At 47.0% G+C, this 27,440-nt stretch overlaps 1 protein-coding gene across 4 annotated transcripts in view; it reads right to left on the reverse strand.

The window, feature by feature from the left end:
• Nucleotides 1-16,587: 16,587 nt before the first annotated feature.
• TRIO (trio Rho guanine nucleotide exchange factor) overlaps nucleotides 16,588-27,440 on the reverse strand; it is a 365,950-nt gene continuing 355,097 nt past the window's right edge. For 3 of the 4 annotated variants that reach the window (XM_031003167.3, XM_031003166.3, XM_055367588.2), the window contains 4 exons: nucleotides 24,140-24,218; nucleotides 22,198-22,398; nucleotides 19,530-19,668; nucleotides 16,588-18,912 (listed from right to left, as the gene is read on the reverse strand). In XM_031003167.3, the coding sequence (XP_030859027.2) occupies nucleotides 18,370-18,912; nucleotides 19,530-19,668; nucleotides 22,198-22,398; nucleotides 24,140-24,218 (962 nt within the window). In that variant the 3' untranslated portion in view covers nucleotides 16,588-18,369. The other variant, XM_031003168.3, reaches the window with a different exon arrangement.

Genomic DNA, 27,440 nt, shown 5'->3' on the forward strand with positions numbered 1-27,440 from the left:
AAAGAGTAGGTGCAGGAAACTTCTAATGGATGAAAACTTATTTCCAGGTCTGTTTTAGAAACTGAAGCTATTTGCTCAAGCTTTTTTTTCTTGGAATTAATTTGCTTATATTCCAGGCATTGTCTTCACTCACGGCCTGGATAATATCAGTCATTTAACTAAGAGATGACTGCCAGCCTTCCTGGCAAAAGACCAAAAGCCAACTAAAGTTGATGCTAGGACAGATTGGTTCTCCTGAATGCCATGTCAAAGGGAAGGGCAGTGTTATGTATTAAAATGCATATGGATCCCACTGCAAGGAGATGGTCTTTTCCATTTGGTGTTATGGATCTTAATTTTTTAAAATTAATAAACCCATGCTCTTATTTCCCAGCACCTGCAAAACAATGACTAGCTCTATAAAAAATCTTTTTTCAAACATGGCGATTTTTAAAGCAAACATTTAAGAATTTTAGATTACTCATAGAAACAAGTAACAAACAGGCCGGGTGTGGTGGCTCACGGATGTAATCCCAGCACTTTGGGAGGCCGAGGTGGTCGGATCACCTGAGGTCAGGTGGTTGAGACCAGCCTGGCCAACATGGTGAAACCCCGTCTTTACTAAAAATACAAAAATTAGCCAGGTGTGGTGGTGTGCACCTGTAATCCCAGCTACTTGGGAGGCTGAGGCAGGAGAATCTCTTGAACCCGGGTGGTGGAGGTTGCAGTGAGCCAAGATCTTGCCATTGTACTCCAGCCTGGGTGACAGAGTGAGACTCCATCTCAAAAAAAAAAAAAAAAAAAAAAGTAATAAAACGCAAACATAAATACAACATTCAAAGCTGGTATCCTCATTAAAAACAACCTACAGAACCACTGTGCCTGCAGAATCAACATGTGATACATGGCTGGGGCTGCTCTGACTCTTGGAAGGCAGTTTCAGGAGGTTTACTGGCAGGGTTAGGATGAGTACAAGACCCATGATTCTTCCACCTCAGCAGAGCACAGCAGATCCCAACTTCTAAGCTGGGTTGTGGTCCCAAGGGAAACTGGGAGCTGTGAACAAACTGTCCTGTTCAAGCAATGCTATAGGGATGGGGGAGATTTTCCCAGAGGTCTACAGCCGCTGAAGTCAAAGGACCTGGAATTCCCTTTCTAGCCAGCTAGGGGGAGGTGGGTGGAAGTCTTTGTGAACCACAGGTTTGAACTCAGCCTGCTGAAGTTTGGCTTCTTTTTCCATTGAAAAAGTTTGTCTTGGCTGGGCTTTGCTGGAGTTGGGTCTGAAATAGGCCTCCGGGTGTGAAGTGCAAGGGATCACGGAGGGGTGGGTTGCAGCCTGGGGCAGAGGCTGGTGTGCCCTGGCACAGAGAGAGCAGAGGCCCCGCAGCTCCTGGGGACAGACACCCTGTGCTGGACTCATACTGGCCTAGCCATGGGAAGAAGGATGAGGCAGGAAGGAACTGGGGTTGAACAAGGAGCTGCTGTGGGCTTTAAGGTGAGCCCCAGGGGGAAGGAGAGGGAGGCTATGCCTGCTGTACCAGTCCTGGCAGCCCTTTGTGGAGTTTTCATCAGTTTCGGGAAGCTTGGAGAGAGAGGGCCGCTCCCAGAACTAAGATGAACGTGGCCTAGAACTGTATCCGGGTAAGAATTACAGGCACAGAGGATCATTCCATTTAGTAGAATTCCCTGACTTTGCATCGTGAAGAGCTTTGGAGTGCCGTCTGTTTCTACTTTCGCTTGCTATTTCTGGGATCCAATATGCTCATGCTTGCATTATTTTTTTCTAAAAAGAGATTTTATTTATTTATTTATTTATTTATTTATATTTTTTGAGATGGCGTCTCACTCTGTCGCCTATGCTGGAGTGCAGTGGCGCCATCTTGACTCACTGCAACCTCCGCCTTCCGGGATCAAGTGATTCTCCTGCCTGAGCTCTTGAGTAGCTGGGATTACAGGTGCCTGCCACCATGCCCGGCTAATTTTTGTATTTTTAGTAGAGACGAGGTTTCACCATATTGGCCAGGCTGGTCTCGAACTCCTGACCTCAAGTGATCTGCCTGCCTCAGCCTCCCAAATTGCCGAGATTACAGGTGTGAGCCACTGCGCCTGGACAAGACTATTTTTTAGAGCAGCAAAATTGAGCAGAATATACAGAGAATTTCCAAATGCTCCCTGCCCTCTCCCTGACATGCACGGCCTCCCCCATGGTCGACATGCAACACCAGAGAGGCACATTTATTACAATCAATAAACCTACGTTAACACACCATTATCACTCAAAGTTCATAGCTTACATTAGGGTTCACTCTTGGTGTTGTACATTCTATGGTTTTTGACAAATGTATAATGACAAATTGACAAATGTACAGCGTTAAGCATAATCATCATTATAGTATCTTACAGAGTAGTTTCACCGTCCTGAAAATCCTGTCCTCTGTCCATTCACCCTTCCATCCCCCCAGCCCAGGCAATCACTGACCCCTGTACTATCCCCACAGTGTTGCTTTTCCCAGAGCGTCATATAGTTGGAATCATACAATATGTAGGCTTATCAGATTGCTTTTTTTTCTTAGTAATAGTAAGTTTCCTTCCTTGATAGCTCATCTCTTTTGTTTATTTGTTTTTAAGACAGTGTCTCACTCTGTCGCCCAGGCTGGAGTGCAGTGGCACGATCTTAGCTCACTGCAGCCTCCACCTCCTGGGTTCAAGTGATTCTCCTGCCTCAGCCTCCTGAGTAGTTGGGACCACAGGCGTGTGCAACCACACCCAGTTAATTTTTGTATTTTTAGTAGAGACGGGGTTTCACCATTTTGGCCAGGCTAGTCTCAAACTCCTGACCTCAGGTGATCCACCCGTCTTGGCCTCCCAAATTGTCAGGATTATAGGCGTGTGCCACTGCGCCTGGACTTGATGCTGATTTCTTTGTAGTGCCAAATAAGATTTCATTGTCTGGAGTCTGGATGTACTACAGTTTATTTATTCATCTACTCACTGAAGGACGTCTTGGTTGCTTCTAAGTTTTGGCAACTAGAATAAAGTCTATAAACATTCATGTGCAGGTTGTGTGGACATAAGCTTTCAGCTCCTTTGGGTAAATACTAAGGAGGGCGATTGCTGGATTGTATGGTAAGAGTATGTTTAGTTTGGTAGGAAACGGCCAAACTGTCTTCCAAAGTGACGGTCCCCTTTTGCATTTCCACCAGCAATGGATGAGAGTGCCAGTGGCTCCACATTCTCACCAGCGTCTGGTGGTATCAGGGTTCTGGATGCGGTTATTCTAATAGGTGGCATACTTGCATCTGTCTGCTCTTTCCTGTTTTCCTGGTGTTCCTCAGATGCACTCTGCGTACCTCTCCCTGCCGTAGAGGCTGAAATCTGAGGGCTTCATCAAGGGACCCTCCTGTCCTCTGGCTTTTGGTTGGAATTGGCCAATGGGAGCACCAGCAGGAGGAAGGAGGGAGGGACGGAGGGAGGGAGGAAGGGAGGATTATAAAATGTATTGCCCTCAGCACATTGGAGGAGCCAACCCTGATATCCCTGTCCATACCTTTCAATGGCCCTTTCTAAAACTCTCAACTTCCCCAAGGTGAGTGGGCCATCTGTTTCCAACAGGACCCTGATTGACAGGTGGCAATCCCTGCACCCCTCACCCCCACCATCCAAGAAAGGATTTTGTATATTATTAACTAACTTTTGGTGTTTGGCCAGTTGGTACATTCCTCCATATGGTCATTTTAAAATTTCATTTCTAACAGTGGACTCCATTCATTCATTCACTTTAAAAATATGGAATGAAATGCATTTCCCTTTGGCGGCAGTGGGTATTCAGATGTATGTATCTGTGTGTTGGGAACTGAGCACAGAGGCAGAGCAGGAATTATTGTCTTCTATCCCTGATGGGGTCAGCCTGCCCTGTCTCTGTTGGGTCCCCCATGGCCCCTGACCACCTGAAAGAGTCTGGGGCAGACAACAGATGAAGAGCTCTGCCCCAGATGGATGAAAGGACAGGACTGAAGGAGTCCAGGTGGACAAAAGGAGTTTCTGGGAAATCTGTGGAGCTCAGGCTGAGTGCCCAGGAAGGATGTCACGGGGTCTCAAGAAGGGCAGAGGAACCCACAAGAAGAGACCTTATTGATTATGCACTAACATTTGCTGCTTGGCCATTGGTACATTCCTCTGTAGGCTCCTTTAAAACCTCCTTTCAGCCAGCTTGGTGGCTCACATCTGTAATCCCAGCACTTTGGGAGGCCGAGGCAGGTGGATCACTTGAGGTCAGGACTTCGAGACCAGCCTGGCCAACATGTTGAAACCCCATCTCTACTAAAAATACAAAAATTAGCTGGCCGTGGTGGCAGGCGCTTGTAATTCCAGCTACTTGGGAGGGTGAGGCAGGAGAACTGCTTGAACCCAGGAGGCAGAGGTTGCAGTGAGCCAAGATTGTGCCACTGCACTCCAGCCTGGGTGACAGAGCAAGACTCCCTCTCAAAAAAAAACAAAAAAAAAAAAACAAAAACCAACCAAACAAAAAAGTTCTCCTTTCATACTGTGGGCTTCTTGAAGCTGTGAGGGAGTCATTATCTATTGGGCAAGAGGTGCTGGGAAGAGTGATAAGTATGACAAGCAAGATTCCTACCCTGATGGAGCTTACAGTCTAGGAGGGACACAGACAGGAAACTAGCAAGCCACAAACGCATCACTGAAAGTAGGGAATGCAATGCAGGGAAAGAGGGGGATTGTCAGAGAGACTAAAGGGGCGCTCCTTGAGGGTGAGGAGTCAGGGGGGCCTTTGTTTCAAGGACATTTGAGGATAAGGAACATCGAAGGATAAGGAGGCGGTTGGGTCAAGACTGGGGGTGCAGGGTGTCTGGGTAGACAGGGGATCACGTGGAGAGGAGACAGCAGTGTAAAGTGGATGACTGAGGAGAGAACACATGGGGCAGGGCAGGCACAGCAAAGCCACATCCTCAGGGCCCCGCTGGGGTCCTCGCAGCCATGCTGGGCCCCATGAGGTTTAGGCAGAAAGGGACGTGATCTAGTTTTCCCTTTCTCATGCTGACCCTGCTGCTGAGTGGGTAACGGAGTGAAAATGTGCAGAAGTGGGAGAAGGGAGCCCAGTCAGAGGCTTCTGCAGACACGTGGGGCCCTGGAGTGTGGAGGTGTGGGGAAGGGGTCGTTTTGAAGGTGGACCTAGAGCTGGATGAAAGGCAGAAGGTAGGGGAGAGGCAAGACGATGGCTACTAAATTTCTGGCCCAGCATCTGGGTAAATGGCTGCCCTCTGGGAATCAGGAGAGTAGCATTTGGGACGTCCATGTAGAGCAGGTAGTGACCTGGAGCACAGGAGCGTGTGCTAGAGCCATCAAGTTAGGAATTGTTGGCACAGAGATGGCTTGGAAGGCCCCAGAAGATATCCACAGCCGAGGCCCTGGAACCTGTGAAGGTTACTTACCTTCTGTGGCAAGAAAGAGTCTGTGGATGTGTGTAAGGATCTCGAGACAGGGAGATGACACTGGACTATCCGGCTAGGCCCTAAATGTCATCACAAGTGTCCTTAGAGGAGGGAGTCAGAGGGGGATTTAACACAGAAGACAATGTGAAGAGGAACAGAGGGAGACTGAAGATGCTGGCCTTGAAGACTGACCTGATGTGGCCACATGCCAAGGAGCAACAGCAGCTACCAGGCACTGGAAGAGGAAGGGAGTTGGGGGCCATGGCTGTGCGGACACCTTGCTTTCTGCCTCCTGATACTGATTTTGGATACTGGCCTCCATATCTGTTAGGGAGTTTCTTTTGTTTTAAGCCACCACATTTGTGGTGATTTGTAACAATTCCACAGGCAACTAATGCAAATACAAAGGCACCAGACCAGCTGAGGTCACCTAGGGAAGGAGCTCATGTTGTTACAGAAGGCGACCAAGGGTTTCCGCCTAAGGAAGTCCCAGGGGAGAAGAGGTCTCAAAGAAATATAGAGTGCTCCAGAGAGTACCGGAAAGTGAATCAACACCTGTGCAGTTGCAGTTCTTTTTTTCTTTTTTTTTTTTTTTGAGATAGAATCTCACTCTATTGCCTAGGCTGGAGTGCAGTGGTGCAATCTTGGCTCACGGCAACCTCTGCCTCCTAGGTTCAAGTGATTCTCGTGCCTCAGCCTCCAAGTAGCTGGGATTACAGGCGCCCGCCACCACGCCCAGCTAATTTTTATATTTTTAGTAGAGACGGGGTTTCACCATGTTGGCCAGGCTGGTCTCAAACTCCTGACCTCAAGTGATCCGCCCGCCTCAGCCTCCCAAAGTGCTGGGATTACAGGCATGAGCCACCATGCCCAGTCACACCTGCACCGTTCTAAGGCCTCCTCTCATGTCTGTTTGCTATTTTGTGCATTCGGCCATAAAATTGAGAAAGGAAATCAAGGAACACTGACTTTCTCATGCCTTTGGATTACCCCTGTGATAACTGCTTGGGAGAGCTTAGTGCTGGAGGTAATTTTCATGTTTGCAAAAAAAAAGTGATACTTTGCATCTTTTCTCTTTTGGTGTAAACATTTAAAAATAAATATGGAAACCAGGTTATTAGCATATCTTAACAATCCAGCAGTGTAGGCAATTCTCAAATTATCAACAGGGCGTGTCTCGGAAGCCTGTTTTAATGCCACTTGTTCTGACATACACTTTCCTGTAGATGCACATTAATAGAAGATACATGTAGTCATAAAGACCAGTGGAACAGAATAGAGAGCCCAGAAATAAAGCCACACACCTGCAACCATCTGATCTTTGACAAAACTGACAAAAACAAGCAATGGGGAAGGACTCCCTATTCAATAAATGGTGCTGGGATAATAAGCTCGCCATATGCAGAAGATTGAAACTGGACCCCTTCCTTACAGCATATACAAAAGTTAACTCAAGATGGATTTAAGACCCAAATGTAAAACCTAAAACTATAAAAACTCTGGGAGACAACCTAGAAAATGCCATTCTGATCACAGGAACTGGCAAAGATTTCATGACAAAGATGCCAAAACAATGGCAACAAAAGCAAAAACTGACAAATGGGATTTAATTAAACTAAAGAGTTTCTGCACAGCAAAAGAAATTATCAGCAGAGTAAACAGACAACCTACACAATGGAAGAAAATATTTGCAAACTATACAAATATTTGCAAACTGTGCTAATATACAGCAGACCTGGCAAAGGTCTAATAAATATCCAGAATCTATAAGGAAACTAAACAAATGTACAAACCAAAACCAAACGACGTCATTAAAAAGTGGGCAAAAGACAGAATACTTTTCAAAAGAAGGCATATATGCGGCCAACAAGCATATGAAAAAATGCTCAATATCACTAATCATTAGAGAAATGCAAATTAAAACCACAATGAGATACTATCTCACACCAGTCAGAATAGCCATTATTAAAAAGTCAATAAATAGTCTGGGCATGGTGGCTCATGCTTGTAATCCCCGCACTTTGGGAGGCCGAGGTGAGCAGATTGCCTGAGGTCAGGAGTTCGAGACCAGCCTGGCCAACATGGTGAAACCCCATCTCTACTAAAAATACAAAAATTAGCTGGGTGTGGTGGCACAAGCCTGTAGTCCCAGCTACTCAGGAGGCTGAGGCAGGAGAATCACTTCAACCCAGGAAGTGGAGGTTGCAGGGAGCCGAGATCACACCACTGCATTCCAGCCTGGGCGACTGAGTGAGACTGCGTCTCAAAAAAAAAAAAAAAAAAGTCAATAAATAACAGGTGCTGGTGAGGTTGTGGAGACAAGGGAACATTTATACACTGTTGGTGGGAGTGTAAATTAGTCTAAATTAGTTCAAACACTGTGGAAAGCAGTTTGGCGATTCCTCAAATAACTAAAAAACAGAACTACCACTCGACGCAGCAACCCCATTTACTGGGTGTTTACCCAGAGGAATATAAATTGTTCTACCATAAAGACACATGCACGTGAATGTTCACTCCAGCACTATTCCCAATAGCAAAGACATGGACTCAAGCTAAATGCCCACCAATGACAGATTGGATAAAGATAATATGGTACATATATACCATGGAATACTATGCAGCCATAAAAAAGAATAAGATCGTGTCTTTTGCAGGAACGTGGGTGGAGCTGGAGGCCATATTCTTTGCAAACTAACCCAGGAACAGAAAACCAAATACCGCATGTTCTCACTTATAAGTGGGAGCAAAATAATGAGAGCCAATGGGCACAAAGAGGGAATTTGAACAAACACTGGGGCCTACTTGAGGGAGAAGGGTGGGAAGAGGGAGAGGATCAGGAAAAATAACTATTGGGTACTATGCTTAGTACCTGGGAAGCGAAATGGTCTGTACAACAAACCCCACCTGACACGAGTTTGCCTGTATTAACAAACCTGCACATGAATCCCTGAACCTAAAATAAAAGTTTAAAAATGTAATCATAAAGAAATGGATGGATTGGATAAAGCTGAGTAAAAGAGGTTTCTAACCTTCAAAAATGGAGCAGACAGGCATATGTTTTCTATTAAATATGCAGTAATTATAAACGAGGCAACTAGTTTTAAAGCCTCTACTCTTCTTGGACTTTCACAAGAGACTTTGCCTTGCAAACCGTCTAACTTTCCTAGAGCAGGAAAATGCTCTGGGAATCTCAGCAGTCCCGAACGCAAGCCCCTGAACTTCAATAGGATGGCGGACACATCCTGAAAGAGAAACCCTGGTACAATTTTTGAATTGTAAATAAGAAATGGCCAATGGAGAAAGATATTCGTGGAAGCAAATGTTCTGTTGCTTCAAATTACATGAGAATTATGCTGTCCTCTGCCACCATTTGCCGTTGCCAGAGCAATTGACACCTGGACCTAACCTGAGCTCACTGCCTGGAAAGCCTGCTCTCTCTTTGCTTTCTTTGGTTCTTTCAGAACTTCTGTTAGACAATTCATTGAATCCCATCTTTCAGAAGTTATTTGGGTCCATTCTTTTCCCCTCTGGCCTTTGCATCCCCTCTGATCCTGCCTCATGGACTGCTCTGCAATGAGTGGCTAGGGCCTGCCCAGGCCACTGGCTCTTGGTAGCCTGGCCAGTCTCTTACTTACCATCTGTCATCAGTTACCTTTTTCTGGATATTCCACAGTTCAGTTACTGTGGAATAGTAGAAGAATATTACTACTGGTAGTTAAGTAAGACGTCGGCAAGAAATGAATCTGCAGAAAATGTACGAGACAGTGAAATGTGCAAAGAGCTTACATTCTGACAGTTATTGGTTGTGTAGGTTCCCCTTTCTATAACTGATACAATTGATCCCTTTTGAAAATAAGATCAAGCAGTTGTTTTATACCTATCTCAGGAAACCAACGTCACATAATCCTAAAACTAGCAAATAGAAAAAGAAGCACCGATACTGGATTTCTGCTTCTGGGAAATGGAGCATATTCTCTCCTATTCCTCCCACTACCTACAAGAAACAGCTTGATGTTACCTATGAAACAAACATGAGAAGACTCTGCAAGGTGAAGACAGCAGATCCGTGTGGGGCTTCAGGGATGAGGAATCCCAAGGATGGTGGGTTCCCTGGGATTTCCTTTTGCCTCATGTATCCCAGACATGGAGCTAAAGAAGCCAGCAACGTGGAAATGCCATAGCTGCAGACAAAAAAGGTCCCAACAAAACCTTGCTCTCTTCAGACAAGAGCACAGGAAAGGGGCAGCCTGCAGGACAGAAAACCTTTAGACATTAACTGCTCTTCTCCAGCCACTCATCACAGAAAAAACAGTGGCTCCCACCTTCACCCCACCAGCAAAGACTAGTGCAGAGCCCAGACTTCCACCCTCATCCAGCTGTAATGGGGCACCTCTGCCAACGTGGTGTTAGAGAAGCCCAAATGGGGGAAGCAGAACTTTCACCTCTGCTGAACAGTAACAAGACTCTCCATCCTCTTTGTTATTGGAGGGATCGTAGTTTCAGAAAGGACGAGCTGATCTTTCTCTTTCTGCATGTAGTAAGCCATAAAGATTCCTCTGGGGCGGGTACAGTCACCATGACAGAGCAAGAAAATAGCCCTTATCAATAGAGGCTTGGAATTGGAGGCTGCAAGGAACCTGAATAAACATACTTAATGAAGTAACTGTTACCTTCCACCTGTCTTATACCCATACCCCTCCACATATATCTCCTAGCGACTCCCCTAGAAAATTTATTGCCTCTACCAGATTTTCTTTTTGAGACAGGGTCTTGCTCTGTCACCCAGGCTGGAGCACAGTGGTGCAATCCTAGTTCACCACAGCCTTCAAGATCTGCCACTGCACTCCAGCTCAGGCGACAGAGCAAGACTCCATCTCAGGAAAAAAAAAAAAAAAAGCCTGGGCATGGTGGCCATGCCTGAAATCCCAGCACTTTGGTATGCCAAGGTGGGTGGATCACCTGAGGTCAGGAGGTTAAGATAGCTTACTATAGCCTTGAGCACCTGGGCTCAAGTGATCCTCCCACCTCAGCCTCCCAAGAAGCTAGGAACAAGACATGTGCCAACACACAGCTTATATATATATATATATATTTAGAGATAGGGTCTTGCTATGTTGCTCAGGCTGGTCTCGGACTCCTGGCCTCAAGTCATCCTCTTGCCTCAACCTCCCAAAGTGCTGGACTTACAGGCATGAGTCATGATGCCCAGCCCAGATTTTCTTTATCCTGTCATTTCTTCTCAAATTTATCATTCTTTGTCTAAAAAGTATAAAAGCATCTTGCTTTGGCCATATCTTTGGACTTAACTCTCTTGCGAAAGTCCTCACATATATGTAAAACTAATAAAATTTGTATACTTTTGTCTTGTTAATCTTCCTGGTGTCAATGTGGTTTCTAGAGCCAGCTGAAGAGTTCACTAACAGCTAAAAGGAGAGGGAGGATTGGAGGTAATCTCTGCCTCCCCTACAGCTGTCAGAATTTTATACCCAGCAAAATATATCCTTCAAAAATGAAGGGGGAGTCAAGATGCTCTCAGAGGAAGGAACACTAAGAGAATTTGTTGCTAGGAGGACTGCCTTAAAAGAATGACTAGAGTAAGTTCTCTAAGTAGAAAGGATAAAGGAATCAATCTCAGAAAATCAGGATGAGAGAACAATGGAAAGAGGAAATGTATGGGTAAATACATTTTCTTTTTCCTCTTTAGTTTTCTAAATTAAGTTTGATGGTTGAGGTGAAAACATACAACATTGTGTCATGTGTTTCTAAATGTATGTGGAGAAAATACAAATGCTCCTCGACTTATGATGGGGTTACATCCCGGTAAACACAGTACGTCAAAAACATTATAAGTTGAAAATGCATTTAATGCTCCAACAAACCCTTTGCAAAGTCAAAAAATACTAAGTTGGCCGGGTGCGGTGGTTCATGCCTGTAATCCCAGCACTTTGGGAGGCCAAGGTGGGAGGATCACCTGAGGTCAGGAGTTTTGAGACCAGCCTGGCTAAAATGGTGAAACTCTGTTTCACTAAAAATACAAAAAAATTAGCTGGGCATGGTGTTGCACACCTTTAATCCCAGCTACTGGGGAGGCTAAGGCATGAGAATCACTTCAACCTGGGAGGCAGAGGCTGAGTGAGCTTAAATCGTGCCACTGCGCTCCAGCCTGGGTGACAAGAGCAAGACTCTATCTCTAAAAAAAAAAAAAAAGAAAAGAAAAAGAAAAATAAAAAGGAAAATCCAAAAGAATCTACAAAAAATACTCAGAACTAGTAATTCAGTTCAGCAAATATGTGGGATATGAGATGAGCATTCAAAAATCAACTGTATTCTGTGTTTCTATATAGTAACAATAAATGCATGAACACCAAAATTCAAAATAAATATTTATAATTGTTTAAAAGAAGAAGTACTTAGGCAGAATTCTAATAAAACATATACAATATATGAACTTGTAGAACTACTGATGAAAGAAATCAAAGGAAATATGAATAAATGGAGACATACCATATTCATGGATTGGAAGGGTCAAAATAGTAAAGATGTCAGGTCTCCCCAGATGGATACACAGATTTAATGCAATGCATATAAAAATCTCAGAAAGATATTTTGTAGATATAAATAAGGCTATTGTAAAATTTATAAAGGCAAAGGAACTAGATTGGCAGAAACAATTTTGAAAAAAATAAAGTGGGGGGATGTCTACTTGCTTTCAAGACTTACTATATAGCTACAGTAATCAAGACTGTGTGTGTGATATTGGTGGAGGGATAAATAGATCAATGGAACAGAGTAGAGAAACCAGGAATAGGCCTACATAAAGAGTCCCAGCTGATTTTTGACAAAATATAAAAAGGAAGCTTTTTTTTTTTTTTTTTTGAGATGGAGTCTTGCTCTGTCACCCAGGCTGGAGTGCAGTGGAGCACTCTCGGCTCACTGCAGCCTCCAACTCCCCGGTTCAAGCGATTCTCCTGCCTCAGCCTCCCGCGTAGCTGGGACTACAGGCATGCACCACTATGGCCGGCTAATTTTTTGTATTTTTAGTAGAGATGGGGTTTTACCGTGTTAGCCAGGATGGTCTCTATCTCCTGACTTCATGATCCGCCCACCTTGGCTTCCCAAAGTGCTGGGATTACAGGCGTGAGCCACCGCAGCCAGCCAAAAGGAAGCCTTTTTAAAACAAATGTTGCTGTAACAATTGGACATCCATATGCAAACAACAAAACCCTCAGCCTAAACCTTACACTTTATATAAAAATTAGCTCAAAATGAATCATAGACTAAAGTGTAAAACGTGAAACTTAAAAACTCTTAGGAAAAGAAGCTTAGGGAAAAAATCTTAAATATAGAACTAGGTAGAGTTCTTAGACTTGACACCAAAAGCTTGATCCATAAAAGGCAAAAGTATTAAATCGGACTTCATCAAAATTTTTCTCTGTGAAAGATCCTGTTAAGATGAAGAAAAGACACACTACAGAGCAGGAGACAACATCTGCAAACCATATCTCTGACAAAGGACTAGTATCTAGAATATGTAACAAACACTCAGAACTCAACGAGTAAAAACCAAACAATCCAACAAGAAAATGGGCCAAAGATGTGATGAGACATTTCAGGGAAGAGAATATAAAGATGTGCATATAAGCACATGAAAAGAGATTCAACATCATTCGCCAACAGGGAAATACAAATTAAAACCACAATAAGATACCACTTCAAGCTTGTCAGTTTGGCCACATTAAAAAAGTGACACCACCAAATGCTGGTAAGGAGATAAAGAAACTGGATTACTCATACGTTGCTGGTGGGAATGTGAAATGGTACAGTCTAGAACAGGGGTCCCCAACCCCAGGCCGTGGACCAGTACTGATCCGTAAAAATTACTGGTCCGCAGTCTGTTAGGAACCAGGCCACACAGCAGGAGGGGAGCGGCAGGCGATGAGTGAGGCTTCTTTTGTATTTACAGCCACTCCCTATTGCTTGTATTACTGCCTGAGCTCCGCCTCCTGTCAGATCAGCCTGGGCGTTAGAATCTCATAGGAATGCGAACCCTACTGTGAACTGTGTATGCGAGGGATCCAGGTTGCACGCTCATGAGAATCTAATGCCTGATAATGTGAGGTGGGACAGTTTCATCCCGAAACCATCCCCCACTCCTTCCCCATCCACGGAAAAACTGTCTTCCACAAAACTGGTTGGTCCCTGGCGCCAAAAAGTTTGGGGACCACGGGTCTAGGAAACAGTTTGGCAGCACCTTAAAACATGTAATATGTGACTACAATATGATCTTCCAATTGTCTTATCCCAGAGAAATGAAAACTTATGTTCATATGGAAATCTGTACAACGAATGTTCATGCGAACTATTTCTTAACAACCCAAAGCTAAAAAAAACCTCAGATGTCCTTCAATGGGTGAATGGTTCAGTTGTGGCCCATCCACACTGTGAACTACTACTCAGTAATAAAAAGAAGAAAAAAACTCTGGATACAACAATCTGGATTAATTTCCAGATAATGATGCTCGTAGAAAACACCTATTTCAAAAGGCTACATACTGTATGATTTTGTTTAAATAACACTCTCAATGTGCCAAAGTTATAGAAATGGAGCACATGTAAGTGGTTGGCAGGGGTTAAAGAAGGGTGTGGTGGCAGAAGGGAAGTAAGTGTGGCCATAAAAGGGCAACAGGAGGGTCCTGGTAGTCGTGGAAATATTCTGCATCTTGACAGTGTTAGTGTCAGTATCCTGGTTGTGATGATGTACGATCGTGTATGTTATCACAGGCAAAGGGTACTTTTTTTTTTTTTTTTTTTTGAGATGGAGTTTTGCTCTTCTTGCCCAGGCTGGAGTGCAGTGGTGTGATCTTGGCTCACTGCAACCTCCGCCTCCTGGGTTCAAGCGATTCTCCTCCCTCAGTCCCCTGAGTAGCTGGAATTACAGGTACGTACTACCACGCCCGGCTAATTTTTTGTATTTTTAGTAGAGACAGAGTTTCTCCATGTTGGTCAGGCTGGTCTTGAACTCCTAACCTCAGGTGATCTGCCTACCTTGGCCTCCCAAAGTGCTGGGATTACAGGCGTGAGCCACCACACCCAGCCTAAGGGTACATTTCATAACAATTGGATGTGAATCTACAATGGCCTCAAAATAAAAGGTACAACCTACTTTTAAAAAAGTATGTAATATATGAGTTTTACTTAAAAGGCAAACATATCTATGAATGATAGAAATCAGAACAGTGATTACCTTGGGAGGGAGAGATTGACTGGGAAGGGGTGAGACAGACCCTCCTTGGGGGGGATAATGGATAACAGAAACATTTTATAGTTTGCTTTGGGTGGCGATCACAGGTATATACATGTATAAAAATTTATTGATGTATGTATTTTCTGTAAGTTAAATTTCACATAAATAAATATAATATGGCCAGGCACGGTGGCTCACAGCCTGTAATCCCAGCACTTTGGGAGGCCGAGGCAGGCAGATCACCAGGTCAGGAGATCGAGACCATCCTGGCTACTGTGAAACCCCATCTCTACTAAAAAAAATACAAAAAATTAGCCGGGTGCCGTGGCGGATGCCCGTAGTCCCAGCTACTCGGGAGGCTGAGGCAGGAGAATGGCGTGAACCCCGGAGGCAGAGCTTGCAGTGAGCCGAGATCACGCCACTGCACTCCAGCCTGGGTGACAGAGTGAGACTCAGTCTAAAAAAAAAAAAGAAATATATATATATATATATATATATGGAGAATTGATTAGTTCCAAGAACTACTCCTTTCTCTACAATTGTCTCAAAAATGTACAGGAGAAAGGATCTTTCCTTCTAGTGGTCTAATACTTGTAGATATAAACAAGGCTATTCCAAAATTCATAAAGGCAAAGGAACTAGATTAGCAGAAACAATTTGGAAAAAAAATAAAGTGGGGGGGGATGTCTACTTGCTTTCAAGACTTACTGTATAGCTACAGTAATCAAAGACCTAATCTAATCTAATAGATTATTGCTTCCTCTAAGATGAGGTTCATAATTCTGCTAAAACACTGATTTCCCTGACTTGTTAGGGCTAAAGAAAATCCGAGTATTTAAAATATTAGAATAACTTGCAGAATGTAAAACATCTTGGTATCTGAGAAAAAAAAATCTAATGATCACGACAGACCAAACATCTGAGGCTCTTTCACTGGGCACAGTGAGTTCTGCTAATCTTACAGGCAGAACCACTCCATTGAGCCATTCAGCAAGTGTCCCATTTAAAGGACACCACCACACACCCCTCACCTCCTTCGTGTTGCTCAGGTGTGGCACTGTGGTGGGCCAGGCAACTCCCCCAGGGAAGGATGCTGTGCTGGGCAGGTAGATTAGAACCAACCTTGAATTTCCGCCCCCTCCAGAGCCCACCGAGCCATGGGTACCGCTGGGACTTGGGCGGGCACACACCTCAGGGAGTTAGCTTCCCATGTCCTGACTTAGAGACTGCACAAGTGTCCTTTCACGTCAGCCTTCTATTCAGGACTTCAGCAAACAGATGAGAAAGAATACCTGTTCCTGATGGTGTGCTGAACAATGAAAGTCATCAGCCCAGAAGGAAAGCCAGAAAGAATCAAGAGAGAAGATACGGTCATTGGAAAAAATAAGCTACTGTCAGCAGGGTGGCAGAGCTGTGGAAGCCACTTGGCTGCAAGTCCCCCTGGACTGGGTGGGCCCAGGGCCGAGGCCGAGGCAGGGCCACCACTGGGGAGTCTTCTCCCAGGTGCAGGATCTTTGGTTTATTCTTAACCAAATGAAACTGTTTCATTTTCTTGAATCTATCTGGACTTTACCTTTGCTTTTCTGAGGCCAGGATGAACGAGCTCTTCCCTCGCTTAATTCTGTGTTCATCAGGCAACAGGGTGCCTTAGCTATTCTAACCAGGACAAGCTACAGCCTTGCTGTGCACGGTCAGTCGACATTCTGGCACATACCAGGGTCTCGAGTGTGGTGTCTGTCAACCAGTCTGCAGGAGGCTGAGCAACTCCCATTTCTGAGTGTGTACAGAGGGTTCTCAATCCAGTACATTCTGCCACCTCCCACCCACGAGAAGTCTCTGCATCAGTCTCTCCCTCAGCCACCTGTCTTTCCGATTCAACAGTGACCAATTTAAATAAAAAGCCTAACACAAAAATCAGGCAAATATGTTTAATTTTTTAAAATAACTGATGGCAAAATAAAATATTTACATCACATCATACTGTGTAAACATGTAAGGTCTCTGTACAAAGAAATATACATGCAAAATAATGTAAAAATTTAACTGAAATAATAAAAGAAACAATACACAAATAAAAATTATGAGGTTACGAATACACATCCAGTTTCGAATCCAATTTCTTTTAAAAAGTTTCTGTACAATTTTACAAGAAGAAACAAACAAAAACCCAACAAAAGAATAAATAAAATACATTGGAAGCTGCAAAGCTTGACTACGCCAGTTTATGGCTCAAGACCCAGGTGTCTGGCTGGCTTGGGAAGCGGGCTGGTCTCTTTTGTAGTGCAGTTCACACGAGAAAGATAAAAAGACATCCAGAAAACTTCGAGGGTGCCCAGAAACCCAGCCTCCTTGAGTTGAAAGGACTCCCCACACCAGTGCGAATGCTGCCACAGTGACTCGGGCATTGGGTACCAGCCGTGGGGCGGCCAGTGCTTAATCGGCTTTTATTTCTTACCAAAAGCTCAAAACCCAGCCAATTTTTATACAGAAAGTTGAATGTCAAAAAGTCTAAAAAGTAGTAAATGTCCAGACTGATTTTGGGAAAAAAAATAATACTTTGGCATTCTGAATAATAGCATAATAAATTTTAAAACATTACCCTATTATCCAGTTTTATATTCAGAGTATGAAATCACTTTTTACAGTCCTCAAAACCAACAAATTTCACGAAAAGTCTCTTTGAACCGATGGCACAGGGCTACGACCCTACCCACCCACCCGCCAACCCCAACACACACACAAAACCATAAAGCTCACCATACGAAGTATGTGCTTTTTCTATATATTTATTACAGGTACAACAGAGGTCTTCATAAATAGTTGCATAAAATGTTAAAGCCACAACATTGCACATGATATGAAGTAAAACCAAAAAACCCCCAATGAGTGCATTTACAGTATTTTCATCTGACTGTGTACTGCTCAACAATCTGATTGACGGCTTGGGGCAGGAACAGGGGGAAGGGCAGTGGGGCAGGACCCAACCTGATGTCTTCATTTGATGGGCAGACCCTCGGACCCCCAGAGGAAGCCCCAGGTGGTGGGTGGGGGGTGGGTAGGGGAGGCAGGTGGGAAAATGACAGACCGAAGGCAGGAACAGTCTTATATACAAGTAAGGCCTACATTTCATCAGAGCAAAACGATTCATTCTATTTTATGCAAAAGTTTGAGGTTGAATGCACGTTTCAGAAGCCACGTCGGGCGTGAGATGCACACAGACGAGGCGCCTGGAAGCTCAGAGCCGAGTGGTCTCTGAGCCCTAGACAAGGCCATGGGAGTGGCCGCCACCTAGGTGCGTCTTCCCCAGAGATGCACAGTATCTTTGTTCATTAACACCAGTGGTTGAACATAGGCATTTTGTTTCCTTGAATAAATCTTGAAAACGTTAAATTTGCAAAATTCTATTCATGTTTGTTTAAAAAAGTATCTTTTTATTTTTTTGCAGAAACCTGAATAAAATACTGTGATACAGCAATGCGACCTCTGCCTTGGGCAGAGCGTAAGTGACGGTCCTCCACCCCAGCGCAGCTTGCAGCTCTGTGTCCAAGCACTGCTGAGCACAGCTCACTTGGAATGCAATTTCACACGATGAACATACCGGCAGCTGATCAGTTATGTTTGCTTGTTTTCTCTTGAAAATTCAGATTAACAGCTGATTGGCAGGTGAAAGAGAATGAGAAAGAACTTCTGGATAGGTCAAACTCTAGGCAGAAGCCTGCTCTGCAGAAAGTTTTTAATGCTACGGATAGGTCGAACATCATTCTGGTGTTTGCGCCGCTCAATGAAGGAAGTCAGTCTGGACGTGTCGAGGACGCCCGTGCTTCTGCCGTTGCCGGCCTGCAGCCACTGCTCCTGGAGGGCCAGCGCAGCCGAGGGACGCTTGGCGGGGTCCTCCTGCAGGAGGAAGCACACGAACTCCTTGGCCTTCTGGCTCACTCCTTTAAAGTAGTCATCTGGGAAGCTAAAGTCTAAGCGGCAAATGTTCAGGCAGGTCTCTTCCACACTGTCATCCAGGAAGGGGGACACGCCACTAAGAAGTACGTATGTGAGCACTCCAACACTCCACGTATCCGAGGTCAGGGAGACAGGGTTCCCGAGGATGATTTCAGGGGCTGCGAATTCAGGGTTCCCCAGTAACTGGTGGATGTAGTAGGTCGTGTTGAGCTGAACAGCATCTCCAAAGTCAGCCAGTTTGATGGTTGGCTTGGCTAAACTCTCATCCACCAGGATATTCTCAGGCTGGAAATCAGAATACAACTGTCATTTTCAGACCATCCAATCTTAAGCTTACTCGTGATGATGGGCGGGACTCTATGGTGAGGTGGAAGGAATCTAGGATGTCAACTAGGACAAGCCATGCATGTGCAAAGCAGGCCGGACCACTCAGCTGGCAGCCGAGGGTGAGGAGGAAGAGATGACACAGCAGAGCTGGGACCCAGATCCACACAGGGCAGCTCTCTTTGGAGATCTAAGTGCCAAGTAGCCTAATGAAACCAGGCTGCTTTATGAAGCTGGGTGTTCATTTTCCCTCCCAGCACCAAGGGGAATGCTCTCTTTCCCGCCTAAGCTACCACTGCACCCACCACACCCACCGGGCAAAACTCATGGGGACTTTCTGAAAGTCGTGGAAGGCTGGGAGGGCTCCGGCGTTTTACCCAGTGTGCTCCTGACCGTGTGCATCACTGAACGCAAACGCTTAGAGAGAGATTAGCAATCAGTGTCTGTGCTGCCCCACCCACCCTTTTTGTCCCTAGTCACTTGGGGGCTCCTGGCCTGGCTTCAGAGGGGGCTCTGTGTCCCGCACGGCCAAGCCGGTGTGCTCAGACCCCCCTTCACCTGCCCGGGGCCTCACCAACCTTTAGGTCCAGGTGTGCTATCCTGCAGTTGTGCAGGTACCGGACAGCTTCCAGAACCTCCCCCAGGTGCGCCCTGATCTTCCCTTCAGTGAGGCTTCCCCATCGCACCACGCAGTCCAGGAGGCGACCCTGGTCAGCCCTAAAGAGGCAGGAACGGGTGACTGTTATGATGCGCTTTGCTTTGAAGACCTCTTTGGGCTAGTAAGTAAACATGTCGGACCTGTCACCTGTTATGAATGTGTCATCGGGATCTCAGGGCCGTGCCTCTAAGGCATGACTAGACAAGGAGGGGGATTTTGTAAAGCTCTGTTGGGAAGATGCGAGTGGGGTACAGGGTGTCTCCATCTTAAGAGGGAAGCCGGTGGTAGAGCGGCACAGTCAAGGGTCCAAACCCGCCTGTTGCGGGGGATGGCGTGGCCCGGCTGCCGGCAGTGCCAGGTGCAGCAGGCATCCTGCGGTATCTGCTGAAGGAAGGCAAGTAGCTCACGCTTCTCGGAGCTGTAGTTTCCTCACCTGTAGAATGGGCCACGGGAAGACTCACCGAGATCATGTAACCACAGGCTGGGCAGGAGGTGACACACTGAGTGCTCAGTGTTGGACTCAGAAGGCTTCCTCCTCTGAAACTACTGTTCATACTAAAAAAACACTTACCCAGCACTGCCAAGTGCCAGGGGCTCAACACCTTCTAACAACTCATTTAATCCTTATGACTCTCTGTGAAGTGGGCCTTAGTGTACCCATTTGATACATGAGGAAACTCAGGCACAGAGAAAGCATGAAACGTTCCCAAGGTCCCACAGCTCCAGAGTGGAGAAGCCAGGATTGGACTGAGGTGGTCTGGCCCCCACCTCTCTCAACACCGGCCTATGCTGCTCTCTTTGCAAAACAGAAATCTGTAGGAAGATCAGCTGCCTGTCTAGCAATGGGGAGTCGCCGGTGAGAACAGGAGTAATCCGTCATGAAAACGGATCCTATTAACAGGATGGTGAGGCCAAACCATTTTGTTTCCCAGAAATGACAGCTGAAAGCACTGAAATGTCAGTCCAGAAACGAAGGCCTTTAGGAGATTTGTGACGAGCACTCAAGCCACAGTTTTGTTAAAGCTCCCCAGGGAAGGTGAGCAGTGGCCATTGGTCACCAGCGTCTGGAGCCAGAAAGGAGACCTCCCAGGTCCTGAGGCTCCCAGGCCAGGCCTCGGCTTGGATGTCGGCTCGGCTCTTCCACACACATCGCCCCATCTCGGCCCCACGACAACCCTCCAAAGCCAGTGTGACTTTTAAGGACACCAGGGTGAGAAATGAGCCGATGAGAGGGAGGGCAGGGACTGAGGCCAGGCGAGGCCAGTGGACCTCCTCTCCACACACTGCTCAGCCTCACTGCGCCCCACCGTCTGCCCTTCTGCCATGAGATGAGTTTTCTATTCTTGAAAGAGGGGCTGGAAGCACGTCCCCATGTGCTGGGGGAGGTTCTAGCTGTGCAGCCATGGGTGGGAGGCCTTCCTGAGACACCCACTGTCACCCATGGCACATGGGCGGCCCGAGGAAGCTGGTAAGGCTGCATGTGGGGCCATGTGGGACGCTGTGGCAGCCTTGCCCTAGGAAGGGTATGGGGAGGCATTTATAGTTTCTTTAAGAAAAAAATGACAATAACTACAACATCAGCTACAGGGCCTGGAGGGAGTTCCTGCTGGCGAGGGGCCCCGAGCTTGAGTCTGCCCCTACATGACCCCATGGGGGCGCCCTGCTAATCCTATCCTTACCACTGAAGAAGCTATGCAAACTTCCCAAATGGTGGCAAAAGGTTTTACCCTTCCCCATGGAAAAGCAGCTGTAAATGCAAGTAAATGTATAAAATGACTCCCCCTAAAAAGGAGGAAATCAACATTTTTCAAAGCTAAATGCACAGATGTTTGGGGTGGATGAATCCATGGGGGTCGTCCCTGCCTTGCAGGAGGTTGGGTGGCATCCCTGGCCTCCGGCCGCTCCCTGCCGGACTCACCCCCAGCCTGAGTTCTCCTGACATTTCCACGAGAACCCACCCCTAGATGAGACCTGCTCCTGTGGGACGCAGGTTTCAAACTCTTTTCTTGACGTGACTGAATTATTTTCTGATCTTACACAGGAGCCCAGTAAGTACAACGGGGACCAGAGGGGCAGCTCTGGTTGGTGTGCCCGCGGCCCCTCTGCGGAGGACATTCTGCAGGGAGGTGCGTCTTACCCTCCCACCCAACTGGCCTTCACTTGGCAGGAGGCCTGAGGGGCACCCCGCTGATCCGGGGTGAGCTGGCCCTGCACAGGCTTGGGGTATCAGGTCAGCCTCCAACCACTAATGGGGGCTTGGGTTCAGCACCAGAGACAGCCTGGCCTCATGGGACATTCAGAAAAGGAGTGGGGGCGGGGGGTGCGTCTCCCGGTTGGCTGAGCACGTCAGGTGTTCCATCCCAGCAGTGACTGCCCTTCATCAGGCAACCGCCCTGTGGAAGACCACACTGCTTTCTGCCATTACTGGAAGGCTTGAAAACTGCGGGCTCCGACAGGGAAGATGTTTTTTAGTTCTGTAAATTCTAAAAACCCAATTTCTATCCTTCTTAGAGAGCAAACAGGAACAACAAAACCCCCTGAGGTGGAGGCAGAGGGCTGGGCAGAGGGAAGGCCAGGTGTGTACGCACATTTCTAAGACCAGGACGTAACTGGTGGGGGTCTCAAAGGCGTCAAGGAGGCCGACAAGCAGGGGGTGCTGGAGGCTCTGCAGGATGCCAAGCTCATGGGTGACCTGGTCGCGCTTCATCAACTTCTTGTTCACAAACTTAGTGGCCACTGCTTGCTTGGTTCCTTTCTGATCACATTTCTTAACGACAGAGAATCTGCCCCTGTAAAATATGTCAGGGGGACCATTTGCAGAGGCTGCTGAGGTCTGGCACCGAGAAAGACTCTGTTATCCTAAATGGACTGGCTGTGTGGTGGCCCAGCCCTGTCCAGAGGCCCTGCTCTCCCGGCCACTCCACGGAGGGGCTGTGGTGCCATGGCTGTCCCCCAAATCTGCCCTTGTCCCCGCAGCCATGCGGTTCTGCTGGTCCTTCCTCCTAGGCAGCCTTGGTCTCCTCACGTCGGTGGCTGCTTTCCCAGCACTGCGTGTGGGGGAAGTGACAGGGGAAGACCTCTGAGCCTTGGCCTTGCCAGGCGACTCCCTTCTGCTTCCCACGACGTGCAGAAGCTGGGATGGCTGCTCACGCCTCCCGTCAGCCACCTTTCCCTGCACGTTTGAAAGGTGCGTCTGCTGTGGTCACTGCCTCAGCCTCGCCCCTGTGGGGGTGTGTGGGGCAGGCACGAGGACCCTGGAGCTGCCCCTGATGACCCACTCCTGGGGACTGGCCACACCTCAACGCGATCTGGACGAGGTCTTGGACCTCAGGTGGGGGCCTGAGGTGGGTGAGTGCATTCTGCACATGTGAGGACCAGAGACGCGCCTGTGGTGGGCAGACTGTGTGGTTAAAGGCCACGGTTTTGCTACTTCTGTCACTCGGAGGCGGGGGCTATTCGTCCCCTTGAATCAGGGCTGCCTGGGGCTGGCTCTGGCCCACAGGAGGTGGAGGATGTTGGTCGTTCTGAGGCTGGGCCTTCAGAGGCCTTGACGCTCCTACTCCTGCTGTTCTGGGATGCCACTGCCCTCACGTGGGGGGGCCCAGGGTGAAAGTCGATGTGGAAAGAGGCCAGTGTCCCCGACAACGCCTCTGACACGCATGGGGCATGGTGCACCAGCTGACCAGGCCAGGAGAGGCCAACAGAATAATGGCGCCATCTGCCCACTGCACTGGAAGAAGGCACATGTCACCACTGTCCTAAGACAGCATGTGCTGGTGTGACTTTTTATGCAGCCACAGACAGCTGACAGAGACAGCAACAGGAGCCATGTGACTAGTTATGACCTCAGGAATGAACGCCAGAGGGTGCTGCTGGCTGGAGTTTCTGGGGGAGTTCTTACCAAGGGACAAAGGACAGCTGTCATGCTCCTCTGACCTTGCTCTTCCTGCCACATGGGACACAACACCTGAATGTGTGTGCTGTGTGGCCCTGGAGGCAGAGCCAAGAGAAGCTGGGCTGTCTGATGGCACTGCTGGGCCACCCCTGACTCGGCTGCCCCTCATGAAGAGAAAAAGCCCCTTTGATGGGGAAACCTCTCTCTTAGTTTGTGCACGAGGACCCCGATACCCCATCTAATTTTACTGTCACTCCTTGAAGTCTCCACGCACGAATGAAACGTGAAGGGCACAAGAGGATTAAGAACTACAAGAAGCATTTGAAAGACTCCTGAACTCTCCCAAGGATGGCACAGAGCTACCACTATTCCACATGTACAGAGAGAAGCAATTTCTCCCCACTGAGGGGTGACTGGTGGCATTCGGCCCTCTCTGCTGGAACCCGAGTGGAAAACGGCTTCCTTACTTCCCCAGTGTTTAGCGTCTAAAGGCAATGAGAGTTACGATTCAAATGCAAGACACACAGCTTCCAACTGCTGGCAAGATAACACTGCTTAGCTTTATCCCTGCACTCTCTGGTATGTCTTCCCCACGCTCCGCTCTTTCGGAAGGCATTCTGGGTTGTGCATCATACCTGCCAAGCTCAGCCACTTCACTGTAGAAGGAGTCAAAGTTGTCTTTCCAGGTCACCATGATCCCATCCATCCCTGGACCTGCAAGAAGAACAGCACCTGCTTGAGCTTGTTTCCTGTGGAGCTTCTTGGGTAAGAAGGCTATCGCCACGCACTGTCCCTCACAGCAGCTGCGCGTGGCTACCGGGCACCTGCCACACGGCTCATGCGAGTAGAGATGTGGTGGCTGCATAAAGGACACACAGACACTGGGGCTTAGTGTGAAGGAAGAATGCAAAATAGTTCACTAATAATTTTTCAAATATTGATTTCATGTTGAAATCTAATACTTTGGATGTATTTCATTAAATTAAATACATGTTAGTAAAAACTGCTTTTACTTTTATTTTTAAAATGTGTTTACTAGAAAAATCTAAACTTGCATATGTGGCCTCTTTTTGCTTCTATTGGACAGCACTGCTACAGATGGTCCTCCCCGTTCACCTGGCCGCACCACCTCGAGGCTAAGTTGCTCTCTCCTCCCCACGCCTCCTTTCACAGCCGTGAGAGATCAAGAGTCCACAGTATTTACTTAACGTCCACAGGGTTTTACATGGTTAATGAATCATAAATACACTACAAAGAGGATTTTATTATAAAAGTGCCAACTGTAAATCACCTGTTAGTAACGAACCCTGTGTACATGTCCACAGGAACAGAAAGCATCCTTTCAAGAGTCTTCCTGTGAAAAGAAGCACTAAGTGGGGGAGCCCCACGTGGCCCCGCTGCCAGGCAGCCCCTGGGAAGCACAGCTGCCACTGTCATTCTAGGCCTCCACGGGAGCCTGGCCCTCCCGACCCCACTCATCCAGCCTCCTCTCCCCACTTAGTTTCCTCTCCCCTCTTTCGGCCCGCTCACCTGACCTGCAGTCCAGCCCAGGCCGAGCATCTGCCCATCCCTATCTTCACGTGGGCTTCCTCACCCCTCCCCAGGTTGTCACTGGGAATGCGTTTCCTTAAACCATGTCCAATCCAAGCTGACTTGTCTAATCGGGCTCCCTGGGGTGGTGGCCACCTCCTCCACGTGCCTTCCCTGACTCACTCATGGCTGGAAATCATCTCCTCGCATAGCAGTGGGCAGTCCTGGTGGGTGCCATGTGCTGCCAGCTAGCACTGTTGTCACAGGAGTACTGCTGACCGCTACACGACTACAAGTGAACCCGTGTCTGATCCACCTCTGCAGCCTCCCCGAAACCAGAAGAGTGCCTGGCACACACAAAGCCTCAAATCTTCACTGAAGGACACACGGGAAGCAATAATTTCACATCAATCACTTAAACCAAAGGCTACGTTTTATTCTGCAGTCTTTTTTTTTGTTAATGCTGGCACATGTGCACCCCTTTAAAGTGCTTTATAAATGGTAAGGCTAATTCTGACATTGCAGGTGAAGGAGTACTGAGAGAGAAGCATTAATAAGAATAAAATTATTTCACTAGGCAGATTTGAAGCATCTACCAACTCACATTAAGAAATATTGGACTATTATTTACATAAAAATATTTTTTCTTCTTTTTTTAACTGAAAGGGCTTGGTGTTTTTTTTTTTCTTTTTTTAAATAAACATTTTTATTCGAGCATTACATATATACAGAAAAGTGGACCAAACATAAATGGCGACTCTGTGGCCACCAACCAGACCCAGAGACAGAGCATCACAGTGGGCAGGTGCTCCCTGGCTCCTCTAAAACACACCTTTCTTTTTCCCTGTGCTTTTTTTTTTTTTTTTTTTTTTGAGGCAGAGTCTTGCTCTGTCACCCAGGATGGAGCGCAGTGGTGCAATCTTGGGTCACTGCAATTTCAACATCCCAGGTGGCAAGTGATCCCCCCACCTCAGCCTCCAGAGTAGCTGGGACCACACGCGCATGCCACCACACCCAGCTAATTTTTTGTATTTTTGTAGAGATGGTGTTTTGCCATGTTGCTGGTCTCTAACTCCTGGGCTCAAGCCATCTACCTGCCTCGGCCTCCCAAAGTGCTGGGATTACAGGCATGAGCCACTGCACCTGGCCCCCTTTTCTCATCAACAGAAGCCTCGGCCCTGGCTGGTGGGATGACAGGGCTCTCTTTGGATGATTCTCTTGGACACAGTTTGGGGGCCTGCATGTGTCCTCAGGGTGCAGGGCCAATGCCTCCAGCCTCGGGACTCCCCTCTCATAGCCCAGACTCTGACCAGCTCCCTGCCTTGAGCCAGAGCTGAACTGAGAATAAGGCTTTGTTTCCTGAGCATCTGAGAACTGGGGCTCTGCAAGGCAGCCAGGGCCGGACAGAATGAGGGCGCACACCCCAGACAGCTCGTGGGTGCAGGAATAGCCTCAGGCAGACAGGAGTGGAGCCAAGGGTAGATTTAAAACAAAACACAAAATTACTGATGCCTGCAAACAAAGTGGCTTCTCTCAGAGAACAATTTGGAAATGGTTAAGATCATCTTGGAATAGTCCACATAAGATAATTCTTCTGAAGACCTTTACGGGTGCAGCTGAATTTGTGTGATAGAAGTAACTACACACTTGGATTGTTTTCCCATTTGCATTTCCAGGGTATGAATAGTCTTTTTTTTTTTTTTTTTTGAGACAGAGTCCTGCTCTGTCACCCAGGCTGGAGTGCAGTGGCATGATCTCGGCTCACTGCAACCTCTGCCTCCTGGGTTCAAGTGATTCTCCTGCCTCAGCCTCACGAGTAGCTGGGACTACAGGCGCGTGCCACCACGCCGGCTAATTTTTTGTTATTTTTAGCAGAGATGGGGTTTCACTGTGTTAGCCACGATGGTCTCGATCTCCTGACCTCGTGATCCACCCACCTCGGCCTCCCAAAGCGCTGGGATTACAGGTGTGAGCCACTACGCCCAGCTGAATAGTATACCTTTCTAAAGTCCTTTAGCTTTTGCTAGTGATTAAAAAAAAAAAATTACCTGAGTAATTTCTGTGTTATTTACAAATTAGAAAATCTTTACTTTTTACTGTTTACTGCCAAATTCTAGACTTTTAAATTTCTTGTTCCATGATCCAAAAAATCAGAACATGTCTTCTGATTTAATGTTGTTAAAAACAGGAAATTAAGATATCTGGGACAAAAGTTCTAAGACAAATTCTGCTTATTGTCTACACACGGGGTGCTCCAGGACTCAATTTATCTTTCATTTGGGGTTTTATTTGTCCTCTGGAGGCACCTCCATTTGTGGCGTAGCCCAGTACTGCATGGCCGGCCTTCTGCAAGATGGCAGCAGAGAACAGTCCACACCTTTCTCAGCAGCTATCTACATCAGGCAA

The sequence above is a fragment of the Gorilla gorilla genome, chromosome 19, assembly GCF_029281585.2.
Source record: "Gorilla gorilla gorilla isolate KB3781 chromosome 19, NHGRI_mGorGor1-v2.1_pri, whole genome shotgun sequence".
NCBI lineage: Eukaryota > Metazoa > Chordata > Mammalia > Primates > Hominidae > Gorilla > Gorilla gorilla.